Here is a 19,815-nt window from a genome sequence, read left to right on the forward strand (position 1 = left end):
TTCCAACCCAAACTGTTCTATGATTCTATGTCCCCAAGCAAAGTTGAAGATGCTGGATTTTTAGAATGAACTATTCCAGGGAATAGTTCATTCTAAAAATGAGAAAAAAAAGAGTATATATTTCAAGACTGCAGACATCTTGAGGTGAATTTATACAATTAATTTTTCAAACCTAACTTCAGAGAAGATGAATGGTTTATTTTGAACAAAACTTGACACTTTTTCTTGGATTGAACCAGTTCCATTAAATTGCCTGTTGCATAAAATTAATCAGAATGTAACTTGGGACACTGTGAAATTTTCCTTTTGAAAATTTTTTTTATATATCCTTTTGTATGCCCACGCTCAGTTTGAAATAACACTAGTATAACTCAGTTTAGACTAGTCAATTTAGATTGCCTCCTTGAGTTCCCCCAGTGTGTGCCTGTGCCAGCGCTGTTACCCTAATCAGCAACAATCTGCTAATTCCCATGCCACTGTAATAGTGGCCACTTAGATAAAGCTTTTGAAGAAGTCAACTTGCATAGGTTTGCATGCAGCACTGTTTCTCTATCTCCTCTTCTCCTTGTTATTTTAATATATGCAGCATGTTTCAAAAATGTCTCTGTAGCTGGCCTTTGCTGTTGTAGTGTGCAGATACATCACCAGGGAAACTTCCAGACAATCAGATCTTTATTTTCCCAAAGCTTTTGAGGAGAGGGAACTGTAGAAGCATGAGGACAAAATTTCTTTGGTACCAAAAAATTTTCTGGACGTCGTAGAGACAAAAGTGAGTGTAAAATACTGATCAACAACGAGCAAAGGTAGAAAAGCGGCAGGAGTCATACAAAAAAGTGAAGAAGGGAAACAGAAAACCTTTGTCCCTCATTTGTTTTTCACACCTGTGCATTGCCCGTGTGCACCTCACATTTCTGCTGTTAGATGGAGTTGGATGATACAGTGGAATTATGGCCCTTGGTGAATGACATTGAACTGCAGTTCAACCTGGAATAAAAGCTCCAGAAGCGTATGCTGATAATGAGTGTATTGAGAAGGGTACAGACCTTGTGGGAAACCAGGAGCTTCTCGAAATCCATCTGAACCTGACCTGGAAGAGATAAAAGACAAACATCACTGAGGAAGGAGAAGTATCTCAAGCAGGTGTGTGTTAATGCATGCTTCATTTTATTTTCAGTCTTTACTTACAGGTCACAACATTGCCCCCCTTCTTTTTTTTCCCCACCCCCTGGAAGGGGTAGTGAGACCTAGGTATGGAGGGGACAGTGGGAATATGAGGTAGATTCAAATCTAATTGAAATATATCAGTTTTACACTAACATGTCTTAACTATCATAAGTAAAACAATCACCCAAGCTGATACAAAACATTGTTTAAAGCTGGTTTTGGGCAGGAGAGACAGCTACATCTAGCGCTGAATCTTGACTGAATGCAAATGAAGAAAATGTACAGGAACTAATATTTAGCATTCAAACAAAATATTCAGAAATTTTCAAATACTTCTTTCATCTAGTGCAGCATCAGTATTCCCATATTGCTTTTAGGGAGAAAAATGTAAAGTAAATATAAAACACTCAATTTTTTTGCTTTCTAGGTCAGGAGTTAGAGTCCAAAATTTTATTTACATACTGTGGCTGTATGTTGGAATAGAAAGGACCCGTCATAGTTACTTGCTGTCTTTGAGTTGGCTTGCTGACCTAATCGGAGAAACGTTTCCTTCTTCAGTTTTGGAGTTCGGGATAGAAATTTGTGTTTCTTTATTTATTTGCTCTTTAGCACAATCTTCATTAAAATGTTCAAGCAGGAATTTTTTTAAGCAGTTGTCTTCTTTAGTTCTTTAACACAGTCATGAGCAGTCTATCTTCCAGCATCACTTGTCATATGTTTAATAATGTTTCTTACCCTGTTTCTGTATTTTTTGGCCCAAGAATGCTGACAGTCCACTCCCAGCAGCTTCTATAACTGCAGGCTTTGGAGAGCAATTTATTCAACCTGTTGGGAGCTGGTGTGAAGTAAGTGATGTTGCACATATTTTTAAGAATCTCCTCCCAATACCTTTCTATTAATTTTATTTTCTGCAAAACTCTTAAAGTTAACAGCTGTCTTATTGTTCACTTGCCTTGATTAGAGTATCCAAGGCAGCTTGCCCACATTTGATCAAAGAGTCTTATCCTGTTCACAAGGGGAAAAAAGGTGATGATGGAAGACACGTTTTCTGAACTCAGAGCCCTGGAGAGAATTGAAGGCCCAATGCAAGAGGGTAGAAGGAAAGAAAAAACTCTCAGGTGTAAAAGTAGGAGTGAAAAGAGGTGCATATGGAACCACAGCAAGATAGTATGCTCATAATTTTGAGTTTTCTAAGGCATTAAACATTCAACAATTTACATCAAAGAGCCTTTGGAATCTCTCCAGGTCTTTGGACACCAGATTCCTTCTATTCTTCCTGTTTACCAGCAGGCTGTCAGAATGTGGCACAATATCTTTTGCATCAATTGCAAAGGGAAAACAAGAAAGATTAGTACATGCTTGTGTTGATCTTTGATATGTCTAGGAGTAAGCAACATACTGTGCTGGTTTTGTTTCTGTGATGCTAAATGTCCTAAGTGTGACTGTTCTTGTTGCTCAATAAAGCTTTTATTTTGAGAATATCGTGACTTGCCTAACAAAACTGATATCATTCCCATTTTCGTGAGATGTATATAAATTGCAAATGAATTTTAAATGAACTCTTAACATAGTTTATTCACAGCATGCCACAAATATAAAATAAAAAATCATGCTGCCTGGCATATGATACTCTGGCCAAAATATTACCTTGTACCTTCAGATACAGCTTCTTAATAGAATCTTATAACAAATGCTCAAAGTCTGTACGTGGTCTCTCCATGTTATTTCTCTCCCACACTAATATAATTTAGAAAGCGATGGAGGGAATATGTAAAATGTACCTTTAAACATATGTGATAGGAATCCTTGACTGTCTGCTGTTACCATGGAGCATGTAGAGGATTTCAGCTGGTACTTTCCAGGTGCTGACTGAATGCCTTTAGTAGTGCTTCATAAACCAGGGGAGCACATGACCAATGGGGTTCCCAGGAACCACAGTTGTGATAGCAGCTGCTCTTATGAGAAGAGTACTGGATAGGAGACACTCTTTTCCTGAACTCTTTCACAAACCCTCTGTTCCTAAAGATGTAAGCATCTCGTGGCTTCTCTAATAGCTCCAAATTACTGGTGGTGAAACATCTGCTGGTGATAAGCCAATGCGTGCATACTTTGGAGAAACGCTCCAGTCTTGTACCAAGATGAAGGTGGAGACCGGTGTTGGAACTATGTTCACATCACCAAAACAGTCTGAGTAGTGCCTTTCTTTATGTCCGGTTGCTTTCCTTCTGCTGCCCAGAGTCATAATCTTACTCTGCTGGCCCTCTCTTCTGCCAGCAGTTCCAGATGGCAGAGGGCCACAGTCTATGTATGTCAGCACCAAAGAGGGGGAAAAAAAAAAAAAGACAAGAGCGATCTGAGTTTGCAAAGTTTTGAAATATGATCCTTGCCTATTTGTCTGCTCTTGAATTACTTCTCACTTCAGTGCATCTGTGGTGATGACTGGAGATACATCAGTATGCAATTAAGAAAATAGAGGCTTCTGTGTGCAAAATTCTGTATTGTTTCCTGGCCAGCTTAGATTGTGTCATGTCTGTTCCAAAACCCGATTTGCTATACAGACCCAGAAATGTTGCTTCATTACAGGCATTATTTTAGGTTCCTCTGTAGCACATATTACTTTTCCTTCTCTGTCTGCTTCCCAGTTTTCTTATTTTCTGTTACACTGCTAAGTGTTGGAAGCCTGAAATTATAAAAGGCTGTCACTCAGTTGTAAAAGAATGTAAAAAATATTCCTCTCATCTATTAAGCTCCTTGACTTAGAAAGCAATGCCTGAGAATTTAAAGACTGATACAAGGAACAGCAGATTATAGGATGAAAAGCATGACCTGTTGGAATTTTCAATGGATAAAAGAGAATGTGCTTAAATTGAATTATGGCAGCTTGGCATCACATTCTGACAGGAGTACTACTGTCTTATAAAGGCAGTTAAAAAGTATAGACCAAGGATACAAGGAAGCAGATACTAATATAGGATGCCATTTGCTAATAAAAATTATTTCTGTTAAGGTGCGCTTTGTTCTGTGACAGATAGCTCTGCATGTGTTTTGATGTGATTGCATTATCAAAATTAGGATGGTGATATAAATGCTATTAGTAAAACACCATGAGTGTAGACTTGACCTGAGACTTCCTTCCCTTCAAACATTCTTGGAAGGACATAATATTGACACTTAGCCCCACGTTCCAAAAATTGTCAAATCTAACAATTTGATTGGGACTTTAGGTACTAGTTATTTTTATTTGTTGGTCGTTTGTTGGGGTTTTTTAACTATGTGGTTATATCTAAGAAAATAAATGGAATTTTTTTTAACAGACTAAGTATTTTTGTTATATTTTAAACATTTCAAAATCATATTTCACAGTCTTCATAAATCACATTCAGAACCTCCACAGGTAACCTACACTACTGAAGTGCAAACAGCCATAATATTTTGGCATTATTATGTGGAATTGCTGTTATGCATTGTGATCATGGGATAATTGTTGATGACTAGGATGACAAAGTTTATTTACGTGATAGCCTTGTGATGGAGTCTAACTCACAAAGCTCTGCAGACCTTCATCAAAAGTAAACAAACCCCTTTTAACAGTTGCAAAAGGTTTGGGGTTTTTTTTTGACAAACCAGTTTGTATGGTTTTGCAAAGATTTCTGTTGGAACAAGGTTTTGCTCTTTGGGCGTGAACTTCACAGCTTTACAAAAGGTAATAGTTTAAAAACTGAAATGAAATTAAATGAATTCATTTTAAAGTATTGTCAGTAGTCAGTTTTGACTGTCTAATTTGTATGCCTGATCACAAATGTTTCATGTGTTCATATACCATCCTCTTAAAAAAACACTGGTTATTTGGAATTACAACAGTTCATTGTGTGTAATGGTCAAGCCTGCAAGTTCAGTGACATATCATACCAGTCTGAAATATGATTCTAGCATTGCTCCTGTTGAAGATTTGTAATCTAATGTTTGCATTTAGGTTTACAAAACTCCCTGACTGCATGGTGTTTTTATGCATTCCTCCTTTATAGGCAGAGTAACTAATTAATACCATCTATGAACACATTTGAAAATTTATCAAAACCTATGTTCTGTAGAAGTGCAAATTTGTAAATCATTTTAAGAGAAGACATTTTGCAGTAAAAGAAATAGCCCCCCTAAACAATAAAATAAGCTGAATATTGCAAATTTGTATTAACTACTGTTGCATTATTCATTCCTGTCTTTGGAGTAAAAGCTGTGGATGCTCACTTAAATTTTGTAAGTAGGCCTATAGATACTGTGGTTTCTGAACTGCAGGTTCTGTCCAAGAGTACAACATTTTATTTTCTGAAGAGCACTTTATCTGTGCTGTAATTAAAGGAGAGGATGTTTGTTCTGCTTTTTGTCCCTTCTTCTGGCTGGAGATTTCTTACTTAAATAATGTAATTACTACTTTTGTACTGAAAAATCACAAGGACATTAATTATTGTTTATACTTAAGTACTGAATTGCCTAATCTCAAACCTTACATTAAAAAGGAAGTAGTAAATAGTGTAATGTGTGAATGACCATCTTGTTTTGTATGAGGTATTCAAACGCTGACTACGTTTTTTTGCAGGGAATGGTAAACTGTACATGTTCGGCAGTAACAACTGGGGCCAATTAGGACTAGGATCAAAGAACACTGTCAGCAAACCAACATGTGTTAAAGGTTTGTTTAATTTTTCTTTTTTTTGGTCTTTTTCGAAGGACACCCTTGTGAAAAGGTACTTCGTAAGATGCAGTTCCAAAATAACTGATTCTGCCTTCTTTACTCATCATGTGTAGCATATTACTACACAAGCTTATAAAGGTAGCTTAAAAGGATCCCTGATTGGTTTTCCATTAGTTCCAGATTCTGGGTCCTTTTATATCTGAAGATTACTTCAGATACATAGAATCCTGTTTTCTGAGAGCTTTCATTTTATGTAATATTTGCCTTTTCTGACAAACCACATCTTCATTGTAACTGCAAAGACATTAATCAGGTGCTTGATCTCTGCAGTGTTGTCTATGTGTTAGAAAGCAGAGTTCCAACAGCATTGTGTAACCTTTGTATCACTGTTGTCTTAGCACCTTTATAAATGAAAAAAAAAAACCAAAAAACTATCAGGAACTTTCTACAAGTACTGCTACATTTTTAGCAAGTTTAAGAAGTGCCTGAGGGGGCATAAATGTTAATATATTTGTATGAAGTAGTAAAATAAATGTCCATATTCCTTCATATGTTGTAAAATGTGTTTTCATTGTACTTTTATCTTCTTGATTTTTCCTAGCCAGTTTTATCTTGTCAAACGATACTAAGTCAATACTTTTTTCCCTATCTCCTTACTTATGTCAAGTCAGATCTATCCCATTAACACATTTCTTTTCACCATTAAATGTTTATCCTCATCCTTTCTGCCAGCAAATCGATCTGTTAGCTTTTTGTTAAAAACAAATTATCCAGCTTGTTGAAACTCTTTTCTTCCTGATGTAGTTTATTCTACTGTCCTTTATCTGCTCCTCTCTCTATTTCACTTCAGAGGGAGAATGCAGCTACTCTCAGGTTCACCTCTTGTCAGCCATGTGAGAGATTGATTCTTACCTTGGCTTAAATGGATTGGGTGTCAAGTTTTGGTTTTACTCTCAAATTACAATGGAGAATAAAAGATGAAGAGAAGATGACAACAATTCAAACCAGACCTGGCGTCCATTGAAAAAAAGTCACAAGGAGGGTATCTTTCTTCTCTTGGCAGCAGGCCGCAGGAGAAAGTGATGGAGCTTTTCTCACTAGCTTTTCAGTCATCACTTGGCTTTGGGAACGGAGCTGTAAGGACACATTTCAGTTACTGCTTGGGGCCAAATGGTTGTGGCTGCATGTTTCCTGAGAAAATATCTTCTGGGACTTGACTAGATACTAATGAAATTGGTTATGAAAAATTGCCAGCAATGTTGTAAATATTGCATGGCTCATCAAATACAATTGATTAGCCTAAGTGGGAGGAAGGTTAGGGAGCACAGGCTTCTGAAGAGCTGATTAAGATCATCTCTGAAGTTGGAGGCAGAGTTTTGGGATACAAAGCAGCAGATTAAGATTGTAGGAAGAAGTCAACACTGTAAGTGTTATGGTTCCAGCCTGGTGGTAGGTGTCGGATAGGATAGGCAGGAACCTGAATTTGGACAATTTATGTTTGTGTCTGTGTGATAGATCAGAGACAGTTCATGCATAAGTAGATAGATCTATTCAGTGACTTGGTAGAAAGTAGAAGGGACTTTAATCTGAATGTTATGGAGCTGATGAAAGTTGATTTGGAAGGACTGTTTTAAGAGCATTGTATAGGGCACATGGACGTGGCTGGGAGAAGATCAATTGTTGGCAATGATCAATAATTGGAGAGAGGATGGAAAAGGCGTTGAGATTTTTTTCCTCTGTTTCTGAAATGGAGTGCACTTGTCATGGGAGAAAAGGCACCTCTGTATTCTCTCTTTCCCACCAAAATAATTTTTGACTCCTCTTGCATACATTCCCAGACTTTCACAGTGACCAGACTGCAGAGAAGTACGTGCATTGGGTGGGTGGTAAATGAGCTGAAATTGAGACAGGATGGTATATGCAAAATCTATTCTTTTAGCCACTAGTCCAGATAGGACTATCCTTAGCCATTGAGTTTAGTGATCAATAAGAGGGCAGCGCAGAGCGAAAGTCTAGCAAAAAAAGTAGCTGTGCATAACGAAGGAAGATAGGGATGATAAGACAAAAGAACAGTATGATTTTACAGGTTTAAGATAGTGGGAAAAGCATAAGAGGGTGTTAAGCATGGTACTGTTAATAAGAACGGAAGACAGCTTTAAGCATGCATTTTGTCCTGCAACTTCATACATTCTTTGAGGCATGTCCCATAAATGGTAAATTCTGGGGAATGTGGCATTGGGACGAAGTAGCCATCATCAAATTAACCTGAGCATCAGCTGTAAGTTTTTAAGGTCTATATCTGTTTTCTTGTCTTGGGGGAATCCTGATTTAATAAGTCATGTGCTGGGTTCAAATGGGCAACGAGTCTTGTAATTATTCTGTTGGTGAAAATATGAAAAAAATCAGAGCTCCCTCTAGAGCACAGAACATTTTGTTGTTGAACCAGCTATCAGCTTGTTTGTAACTTTCCCCCCCTTTGGCTTTAATTCATAGCTTTAAAACCAGAAAAAACAAAACTTGCTGTTTGTGGAAGAAACCACACTTTAGTTTACACAGGTATGTAACCTATATTATATACATATTAAAGATAGATTTCTTCCTTTGCTTTCATGCAAAATTACATTAGGAATCCCAGGAGTGTTGAGGAAGGACAAATAGATGAACTGGTAGAACTTGGGGTTTTGATATCCAGTTCTTTGAATGCTTGATTTATTCTGAGCCAATGCATTTATAAAATAATGTTATATGGGACTTTGCTAGCAATGGAGAGATGAAAAAATTTCTTGCTGGCATTTGCGGTGTGGTTAACAATTATCAATATTTCATTTAAGCCCTGTAAATGTATATTAGTATTTTTTATATATATGTACTCAATTTTACCTTTGACAAGTAATTTATCTTCATTAGTGTGAAGTTATATATTTGAGTAAATATAGTAGAACTGAATGTTTTCAAGTCTTCAAATTTTGTTGCATTTTGGTTAGACAAGGTAGTCTGCTATTTCAGTGACAAGTTGCTTTATTAAGCTATAAATAAATAAACTGTAAATTTAAACTAAAAAATAAATTTTTAGACAGTATACAGAGAATTGATGCAAATTCTTGTCATGCTTCTAAAATTTATGTAAGAGAATAGCCGTCTTTGTGGTTGCAATCCTTTAGCTTGCAGTAATGTTATAAAGAGGATTGTTTGATTATTAGGAGGTTCATATATGTGGAGACCCTGAGCACTGTAAATAAGACTATTAGAATAAAACTGAACATTTTAATAACAGTTGAGTATGCAAGACTGCACAGGGTAAATATTAGTCACTTTTAGGGTACACACTGGCTGGATAATTTGTGGCCGTTTGTATAGCAAGGACCATTTATAAATTGTATGTCAGTTGCTTACCACATTTGTGTCTGGATTTCTGTTATTAAGGGGCCTTATCTTTTTCATCATAGATGAGCACTTTAGATGTGAAAGATAGTAAAATTAAAAATATAAATCTTAAAGTTCTCCTAAGTTGAAGATATCAATCACCAACATTAACTTCAATTTTAAGATTCTAAAACAAAATAAAGACCTAGTTAATTAAATTGAAAGTGATTTAAATATTAAAATGGGTAAACTAATTCTAATAAAAACCTAAGGAAAAATGTATTTCATTCGCAGTACTCAAAACTATCAAGTTATGTATCTCTTTAATTTATGTTCTAATATGACTTCAGTTTTCTTCCCTGTGACATCATTCACCATTTTCCTCCTGCTTTATCTTAAAACATACATTATTTGGGGAAGGAGCTGCTTCTGGCTGCCAGGGCTACTAGTAGACATTTTCTCAGAATTCTTGCAGAACTTCAAATTATATATACGTTTTAGATCAGCATCCAAAATGTTAGGAGTCACAGTCAAAGTACATGCAGGGCCTTTAGAAAGTTCTGATCCAAGCGTGTGGAGGAAAGCCTACTTGCTAGCTACAACAGAAACTGCTAATGTCAACTTGGGGATGTTTCAGGGCAGTAGACACCAACTTTTCAGTAATGTTTTTCCATTGAAAATTAAATTACTTGCTCCAGTTTCTCTGACTTTTTGCCACTGCTGAGAATGTCTTCATTCTGTGTATTACATGTGCTTTTCTGTATGCAGAAAAAGGAAATGTGTATGCTGCTGGAGGTAACAGTGAAGGTCAGTTGGGATTGGGTGACACAGAGGAAAGGACCACATTTCATTTAATTAGTTTTTTTACCAACCAGCACAAGATCAAACAGCTAGCAGCTGGATCATACACCTCAGCAGCAGTAACTGGTAAGAGCAACCGCTACTAAAATCTATTCATGTGTGTCCAGCCTGGTGTTCCAGGGAAACATTTCTTCCAACGTTCTGTCTGCATATGTGGGTGTATTTTCTATGCCTCCTTGTCTTCTTTCTCTAGTAACCACAGTAATTTTTTGACAGCCAATTGCCTATTTCAACAAAATCTGGTAAGGGGTGGAAGTCTCATTAACTTCCTACAATGTGAAAGTAGACCTTGTCCATGAGCGATGGCCTGCAATGGGAACTCAACCTGTACTAGTTTAGTAGGAATCCTTGCAAAAGAGAGACAGTATGAATACCCTCAAAATGGGAAAAATCTTAATTTCCAGGGAAGCCAGCTACAAAATATGTATCTTATAAAAACTAAGTTTCTGTAATTCCACTTCTAACTGCAACTGTTTTGGTGTACTGGTACAGGCTACATGACTGTGTCCTTACTAATTCTAAGAGGCCTAACCTATGACCTAATTCTCTGATGGCAAAATTATACAATTGTGACATGTTGAAGTCCACAGTTATAATAATTTCAGCCATTGGACGGGTGGTCCTTTATTACCCTACAGTGTAATTTCTCAAGTTTTGGTATAGAGCAGCTGTTTCTGTACATGTTTAGGATAAGTTACTGAGGCCGTCATTTCAGAATGTGACAGAGAACATAAGAGTATATGGGAGAGATGCTAGCCTGCTTGTTTGGTTTGTACTTTTTCAGGACAGTTGTTAACATTCTCCTGAGATTTGTAAGTCAACTTTGAATGATTTTAGTTCCCAACAGCATCTCAGTAGCACTGTAGATGATACATTTTTTCATTCACAACTTATTTCCCACCAATAAGAAATATACAGAGAGAAGACCTCATCTCTTCTAGAAAATTGTAGAGATTTTTCATGCTGATCTCTACCTTTTTTTGGGTTTTACTGCTTCCATTGGTTTTTGTGTCAACAGAGACTGGTCTTAATAAACTTGGAACAGGTGTTGTGATAGTTTAAGGAAAACAAAATGAAGCTGGGCAATATAATCACCTGTGAAGAGAACTGAAAGATAAGGCAAGAATAAATGGGATGTGTACCAAAGTCAGAGCAGAGAATACATTTGGAAGAATGAGAAAGTGGTGACTTGCTTCTAGAAATGAGAAGATGCCTTAAATTCACCGTAATATTTTGATACTTACCTCTGGCAACTGAATTGTCTTTTACACTCAATCTTCCTCTTTTTGAAGGAATGTTTTTACGTAGTACTTTTCCTGATGCTATTTATGGTCTAACATGAGTTGATGACTAAGTGTTCTGTGTCACTTTTGAAAAGCTTAAGGGATACCCTCTTGCTTCAGACTGTTTTGTTGCATTGTCCTAAATACTATTTTATATCCCTGAGATTGTGACATTTACTGGTATCATACACAGAGTTTATGAAATGCTCTTAAATAGGTAGATGAACTTTTTATTAGTTTTGGTTTTGAATCTGTTAACTATCTATGTCTTCATTTTAGAGGATGGGCAGCTTTTTGTGTGGGGTGACAATTCGGAAGGTCAGATTGGCTTGGCTGATGAAGCCTGTGTAAGTGTCCCTTGTCAAGTGAACGTTGGAAAACCTGTTTCCTCTGTATCCTGTGGATATTATCACTCTGCCTTCATAACAGGTAAGAGAATGGGAATAGAGGTTCATGGAGACAAGTCAGTGGTTCTCAAATTGTTGTCTTTGTAAAGGTAGCTGATGAGGCATTCATTGCTTTTGAAATGAGAGTTGCCATAGTTGTTATTGATGTAGTTTTGTATCACATTGGGAGATTTTATCAGAGACAGGTTCTCTAAAATGTGGTCCTAATTAATTTATTTGTGAAACTTGTATGTAATCCACTATATAATTGTATATTGTTATTGTTGAATTAACAATACTGTGAGATAAAACTGCAGTTAATTTTCTGTATTTGCACATTGTTGTGCAAGTATATTAGAAAGAATTACTATCTTGCCACACTATTTTCATGAAGGTTATGACAAATGGTGTGGATTAATATTATGGTTTCAATAATCCAGCTGTTCTTCAGATTATTAATTTTTTGTGATGATCAAATAATCATCTTCATCTTCTCTAGAAATGTAAATATTGAATAGACTTACTATATTTTGAGGAAAAATTAATCTAATTTTCTAGCAGTGCAAGATTGTTGTTGAATTTGATGTTATGTCTTAAATGTTAAGTTTTGAAGTCAGTTAAACAGCCAGTATACAATATAAGGAGAAGCATATGCTACAGTGAGTCGGCATCTGATCTCCAGACCAACCCACCTCTCTGTTGCTTTCTACCTCTCTCTTCCCACCTCTGTGTTGGTTTCCAAAGTGATGATGCCACTCATTTTTTAGTAACACCAATATGGGTGAATTTATCAGTCAGTACTGATGGTATTATATTTGAGAAGCCATGAATTCCTCTCAGCCATACAGATTTACTTTATTAAGCTATACAGTTTAGTCCCCTCAGGGTAATTAAAGATTTCAAAGGATCAATAGTTTTGATTGTAAAGCTTTTAATGGGTACCCAGGAACTATTCCATCAGATACTTTTCTCAGGTTACTTGATAAATGTTACTTTTCCACATGCAATATCTATCTAGCTCTCTGAGAATATGCTATTAACTGGATGAGAGCTTCCTATGGTGGACAAATACTAATTAGATGTTATGCTGGTAGTGTGCAACTTTTATTATAGATGCTTTATTGCAGTAAATGAATGAAGTGCCTCTGACTAATCAGGAGCTCAGCACCTGTTAGGAAATCTACAGCTTCCTGAACTTGAAATAAATGGAAAAAATAAAAATAAAAAGATGCTTACTTCAAGGATATAGTAAGGAGGTGTGTATTTCTGCCTTAGAGCCTAGTGCTGAAGTTCTGACAAGACTGCGGTAGGATGTGACAAAAGCTCACGTTAGAAAAAGGGTTGAGGACAAGCATCTAAGAGCAAGAAGAGAACAGAGTGTGCCAGGTGCTCTAAGGAAGTGGAAACTTTTGGTGGAGGGGGATGAGAAAAAAGGATTAGGGTAGCAGCTGGGTAAGAGAAATGGAGCCTCTTAAAATACTAGTAAGAAGATGAACTGGTTATCACCTGTGAAAATGGGGAGTTGTTGAACCCATTACTATTTAAATAGACCTGGGTGTGAGATGGAAAAATCTTAATTTTCAGCCTTGGTATCGGCAAATCCTGCACAAATTGGGCTTCAGTCTATCTCACTGAAACTACTGACATGCAGATGGCCTCTTTTGTGGTGAAAGGTGAAATATTTTTTTTTATTATTTTCCTTTGAGCCCTTGCTGACACTTTATTTGACTGATACTTTAACTACGATAGAAATTTAATGTTGGACATCCAGGTACTTTTACTGAATTCATCTTCTGTTGCACTAGTGTCAGCGTATATCCAGACAGTGTTTAAAAACAAAGCTTATGCATTTAATCTAAGTGTACCATAGTCGCACATTATTTTAAGTATGAAGTTAGCCATTAAATTATGGATTTGGAAGTTCTACAAGCTGAGTCTGTTTGAGTACAAATGTAGTTATCTTATTTTTCTTACAGCCTAGTTAGGAAGGAAGTCAAGGTACTATGTTGTTAAAAGATTTTGCTTTAAAAAGTTGATTCTGTTAGTAGTATCAAGATTCTTTTTTCAGTTATGCAAAACACTTGCCTGAAGGACATGCTAGACTAGTTCAGAACAGTGTTTCATATCCTCAGTACTCTGCCTCTAAGGGGTGGTAGAACATAGCAAACTAAATAATTATGGAGTATTTGGAATATTCATATTACAGGGATAGGGTTTTTTTCCCCCAAATTGCCAGTTAGTCATTGAATTATGCCTTGAAGTATGTTTAAAAGTTTGGCTTGCACAGGGAGTTTTCCATGTATTTTTATTGCATGATTTTATCTTGTATACTAGAATTGATTAGTGTTAATTTTAATATATTGGAGGAAATATCTGGAAAAGAAAGTGGGTTTGTATTTCCAGAAATGAAATTTGAACTATTCAGGTGAGTGTATAATCTTTATTAATTCCCTCAACATCAATAAAGTATACCAGAGGAACTTTTTTTTAGATTGTGGTTGCTTTTGCTATGGAAGAAATGGGAGAAACACTGTTAATAGAAAGCTTTCAACACCTGTAACTTATCAGTTATTAGAATACTATAGAATTACTACATTTTGAATTTTAAAACATGACTTGTACATAAAAAAGCATCACAAAATACACTATCTTTAATAGTAAAACATAGTGGCAGGATATAGGACTTACACATGTTGCCAGGCTGAACTGATGAGCATGGCACCATATGATTCCCTTTCTTAATATATTTACATTTGACAGAAGCTGTATACTGACTAAGCAAACTGTTAGGATCACAGGCATATCTGGGTTAAAACTAAAAGGTTGTTAATGATGATACAAGAATACGTTGTGTGGTCACAGAGTGCCCTCTCCAGGGCAGGATGTTCATTATTAAGAGACTATTGAGAAAAAAAGTGGTGAAGTATGGATTCCAGCTTTTTTTTTTTTTTTTAAACTAAAGTTGTTATTTCTTTGAAACAGCTGGTTTTATAAAAGAATTTTTAGTAGGCATTTGTCTTTGAGGTGTTTAACTGCTATAAAGCCAAGTGCAATGTCAATGAAAACTAGAGTAGAATCCTGATGCAAACTTTTAGTAGATAAAAAGCACGTTTTATGGAAATTGTATGGCATTCAGTCATCTGAATTTGTACTTCTACAACCCTCCCCCTACGCCCGAAGTTTCTCAAATCTGGTAGTTCCAAAAAGATGATTTGTCACCTTTCTTACTTTTGCTTTTTAGAATGTCTTCTTTGTAGACAATAATTCCACTACTAAACATGTCAGTCACCTGTATTCTACCATGTACCTGTGGGCCCCACTGACACCAAAAGTAGTCGTAGAGTAGAAGAACAGAGTATACCTTGAACTATTTCTAATAAAAATCACTTCTGAAATTTAGACTAGACACAAGCACAGGCAATGGATAGCTCATTTCCATATGCAAATTAGGAAGCTAGTCTGGTTACTCACTTCATGTTTGAAAGACAACTGTTTGTTCCCTTTTCCTCTCACTGTGCGTTCTTCAAAGAGTTCCACTGAAAGACGCTTTTAGATTATAGTTTCCAGCTCTCTTTAGGACTTTTTCGCAGTATATGTTTCCTTCCCTTTTTTTTTTTTTTTTGCACCTTGGAACATTAGGTCCCTATATTAGAGGCACATCTCAAACAAAGCACCAGAGGAAGAAAGAGCTGGAAGAGTGTAACAATGATTTTGAGTCCATGTACAGATCTTTACTTGATTAGTCTTTGACCACACTCACTCAAGAGGGGACAACCTTTCAGAAAGCATTAAGCTTGGCAAGTGTATCTAGCTCATTTGTCCGCGGTGGAGATGGAGAGCTGGAAAAGCCGATGTATCTCACTGCTACTCTTGTGTCTACAGTGGAATTACATTCCTGGAGCCAGAAAGGAATTGAATATATTAGACCTTTTCTGGTGTTTCCCCTGCCTGAACTGTTACTATAAGCAAGGTCAAGATAGATTGTCACTGAGAAGACGTCTTTTCATAGAGAGCTTTGTAGGTTCCTTGAATTCCTTTTTAAAATGTACTTTGTCATTATTTTTAAGGACTAGTTTTAAAGATCATCCATTCCACAAACACTTCCATGCTCAGAATTTCAGTATTTCAGGTAGCTTCAAACAATTTGGTCTTGAATAAATACTACTTTTTTTTTTCCCTTGTCATTTATTTAAGTGATCATAGTGATCTCTTTCTTTTGTCTACTGCCCTCATTTGCCACCAGCGAGGTCTCCTATCTTCTCTCATCTGCAGTATACCCATTTGCCTTTGAGGGGCAAAGGTAGTTTTCCATTTGCTTGCCCATTTTCTTGACATGCTTCTGTGACCTAGAGCTTAGTGATACAGAAAATGTGCCACACTAGGGAAAGTTCAACACGTGAGAATGTGACTCATGAGAGGAGAAAATGAAATAACCAGGTTCCATTGTGAACAGAATGTCCTTAAAATGCAGATGTACTGCACATATACCATACTCTAAATTTATCTGTGTTTGACTGGATTCTTGTTATGCTTGATATCTATTCTTCATAGTTTTTAGACTACTATTTGCCTTAAAGGGCAAATGTGTAATGTATTGAAAAATTGCTTTAATAAATGGGTTTATCTTTGTTAGCTGGATTATTAAGTTGAAAAAAAGTAATAAACTTGATTAGTTTGGGAAGTCAGTGGAAGCTTGGCCATTTGAGTCTCTAATCCTATTAATTAGATTGTGATTGGATTAATATTTGCAGTGGAATAGTGTTTAAAAAGAAGTGCTGGTCTCATTGAAGAGAACTGCATAAGTAGTTAACTTCCATGTGCTTTTGGGGGTTTATCAGCTTGTTTCTAGAAATATATGGCAGATCCAAGAGTATTAAAACTATACTTACCTTCCAGAAAATACAGGGTTCTTTTTGGTTTGGGGTTTTTTTCTTCGTTCTTTTCACTTAGGATCCCTAATAAAATCTCTTTTTGCTAGTGGAATGTTTTGGTTACAGAAAGCTTCACATTGCAGTTGACTTTGTTGTTGTTAATTGGACTACTGGTTTAGAATAGAAAATTGATGCTGCTGCAAATAACTGCAAAGCATCAGCCTGTTCAGAGTATTGCTGCACATATGTATAGGAATAAAGATCAGAATTAAAACAGAAAATCAAATTGAAAAGAAAAGTCTAAACACAGTCCATAGTTTAGAAATGAAATATACTTTTCTGCATCTGAGATCATTTGCTGTTTCTTAAAAAACACAGACAGATGGAAATGACTGCAAAACACGTCTTAGAAAAGAAGTGTAGAAGAATGCAACAAAGGTATTTCTGCAGATACATGCAGGTAAATGAAATGTTACAATATTATTGGTGTAGTTTGTGTGTGCAGGAAAGAAAATGTCAGAATGATAGGAAAAACAAGGACGCGGTTACACCTTGGATGATGATAGTTGGGAAATACAGCTGCTCTCCTGTTTCATTGCCTTGCTGAAGAGAATGTAGCTCTGTGAATAGATTGTGGGTGGCTACTCTTAACAGCCTGAGCCCTGTGAAACTCTGCAGGAAGGTTGACGTTGAGTAAGATTGTAGTATTGTCATTCCCTGATTGCCTCTCTGTGCAGTTAGAGCATTCAGTAAAGATAGTAAGTCTGGTTCCTAACCTTAGTGGCCCAGGAGCATGGTACTTGAAGAATCTGTGCTCTTGTGAGAGGCAGAAATGATCTTGGAAAATATAGAAACCATATAAAATAGTCTGAGGTTTCTTTGACTCAGGCGGAGGCTAAATTTCTTAGGTCTTGTAAGCTTTACAAATAAATACTGTGCCATCAAAGTTAGGTTCTAAGTCTTTGCTGGAAGTGCTGGGTTGCAACTTTATGTTGAGGCTTAGGACCCATTTTCCACTTAAAGCAGGAATTTGGCTTTTATGAAAAAAAGTCCTTTTTACAGTTTTTGCTCTTTGAGTATGTCATACTTTTTTTTCCAGAATTTTCAAGTTAATTGATAAATTTATGCATTTAAATACATTTGAAGCTGAGGTATCTTAAAATTTTTTTTTTTTTTTTTTTTTTTTGGAGACATACTTCTCCCTATAGTTAAAATTCTCCCTATAGTTAAAATTAATTGAAAACCTATTCTCAGGCTTTCTTTGAAGAAAATATATAATAATTTAGATGGGATTTTTTGCTTATTGTAGAGGCTTGATACCAAAGGTAACATACATCACAGATGAGCATGACTGCTCCAGAATTACTTCCTCTAAGATGATGGGAGAAGCAGCACTGCTTTATTAAAAGACATACTAGTTTAAGGGCTTTCAGAATGAATCAAAGCCCTTCTGATGGAGGATCCTGGCAACACCAGTCTGTGCTGTTCTGTTCTATGCACCCACTGCTGTTGTCACTCTTTAGCACAAAGTAATCAAGACCCAAGTGCCACAAAGGGAGAAATATAAATATATATATATATATTGCTGGCAAAAGAGTTTTCCAGAAAAAACATTTTGAATCTAATTTATCTATTGGATTTAGCAGAGGACTTAAGTGAAAACGTATTACTAACTTAGTTGTCCCATAGTTACACAAAATAAAAATGCGGGTTTGCAATCTGAAATTCTTGCTCAGTTTTTATTCATGCAAAAGGAAATTTTAAATGAGTGTATTACCAGAGTAAAGCTCAGGAAGATTCAATAAAAATGACACATTTCTTACTGATACCAGTTTGACTTTCTCATAATCAGAATTCAAATTCAAAAAGATAAAATTCCTTTCCTCTCTTGACTTGATATGCCCAAGTTTTAATAAATTTCAGTTTTGAGTCATATCCTTCAATTTTCATTAACTTGTTTTTAATAATTTGACTAATCTCATTTGCTTTTCAGAATGCGTATGTAGCTTCATTTTTTCTACTTTACATTTTTATTCATAGGTTTACTTTTAGCTCTTCCATATTTCTTCTTTCTGTCTGGGCTTATTTGTTTGGTCATTGCCATTCTCCTTAAATTCCCAAATTTGAAGTTGTGGCTGACAAAGTGCGAGGAAAAAGCAACACATGTAGGAGCTATGCAAATGGGGGAATATTCACAAAGACTAAAAGAAAACTAGTAATAAGCTCATTTTCTTATGCTCTGCCTATGTTCAATGGAGAAGGGGATGGAATTCTCTAATGGTCAGTCCTGAACGCCTAAATAAGGCTTCAGCTTTGAAACTTTCTTTGCGTTCATCTATTTTCACTTTCTATGGGGAAAACCAGCATTTCTAAGGTTAATCCAATTTTCATGTTGGCAAGGAATTAATCGCTTTTGAGTAAGAATCTCTCAGATACTTGTGCATCATGCAATAGTAATGCCTCTAAATGCTGTAAAAGTAAATTTGTGAACATTAAATGTAGCCCTCTGAAAACACTGAGTGTATCCTTCTGAAAGTAAAAGTACATTTTGTACTGAAGTACAAATCTGCGGGTTTCCAAAAACACTGTAGATGGGTGCTCCTGATAACTGAGCTTTAATAATGGGGTATAGGTCTGGGGTTTGTTATGTTGATTATGTAACAGTAGCTGTCCCTTCAAATTCCCTTGAGCAGACAGCTCCTATACTAGGATAAACATTTCTTTATCTTGGACTAGCTCCATGTGAGAGTTTTGTTTATCCTTGTGCTTTGTTCTATCCAACTGGGATTAAACCCCAAGCTTTTTCTTACATAATAGTGTATGATGATTTTTTTGGTAAGTAATTTCAGATTCAGATTGTGGGCCACAAATTGCTGTGAGGACTCTACTCCACAGATAATCTTTTCAGGAGTGGAGAACATTCAGCTATTAACTTGAACCTTTCCTGGCAGTAAGGAAATGTTTTCTACCTAAACCTCACTCTGACCTATTAGCATAGTTGGGGGCCCCTTAGCTCAGAGAGTCAGAAATGTAGGTGTAGATAAATTGTTAAAAATAAAAAAGATGTAGATAAATGTAAAATGTAGATAAATGTAAAAGAAGTACGTAAATGTAAAAGAAAAAGATAAATGTAGATAAATTGTAAATATAGCAATGGAAAATACGTTTGACATGTTCCGGTTTTAACTGTGGTAGAA

The 19,815-nt window shown here is 36.1% G+C and overlaps 1 protein-coding gene across 1 annotated transcript in view; it reads left to right on the forward strand.

Moving 5' to 3' along the window:
* The window catches only part of RPGR (retinitis pigmentosa GTPase regulator), a 47,115-nt gene that overhangs the window by 4,749 nt on the left and 22,551 nt on the right, over nucleotides 1–19,815 (forward strand). Inside the window, exons 3-6 of the mRNA XM_075774300.1 lie at nucleotides 5,759–5,851; nucleotides 8,348–8,410; nucleotides 9,986–10,144; nucleotides 11,641–11,790. Coding sequence (XP_075630415.1) covers nucleotides 5,759–5,851; nucleotides 8,348–8,410; nucleotides 9,986–10,144; nucleotides 11,641–11,790 — 465 coding nt within the window. The remainder of the gene's footprint in view (nucleotides 1–5,758; nucleotides 5,852–8,347; nucleotides 8,411–9,985; nucleotides 10,145–11,640; nucleotides 11,791–19,815) is intronic.

This window comes from Balearica regulorum, chromosome 1 (assembly GCF_011004875.1).
Source record: "Balearica regulorum gibbericeps isolate bBalReg1 chromosome 1, bBalReg1.pri, whole genome shotgun sequence".
NCBI lineage: Eukaryota > Metazoa > Chordata > Aves > Gruiformes > Gruidae > Balearica > Balearica regulorum.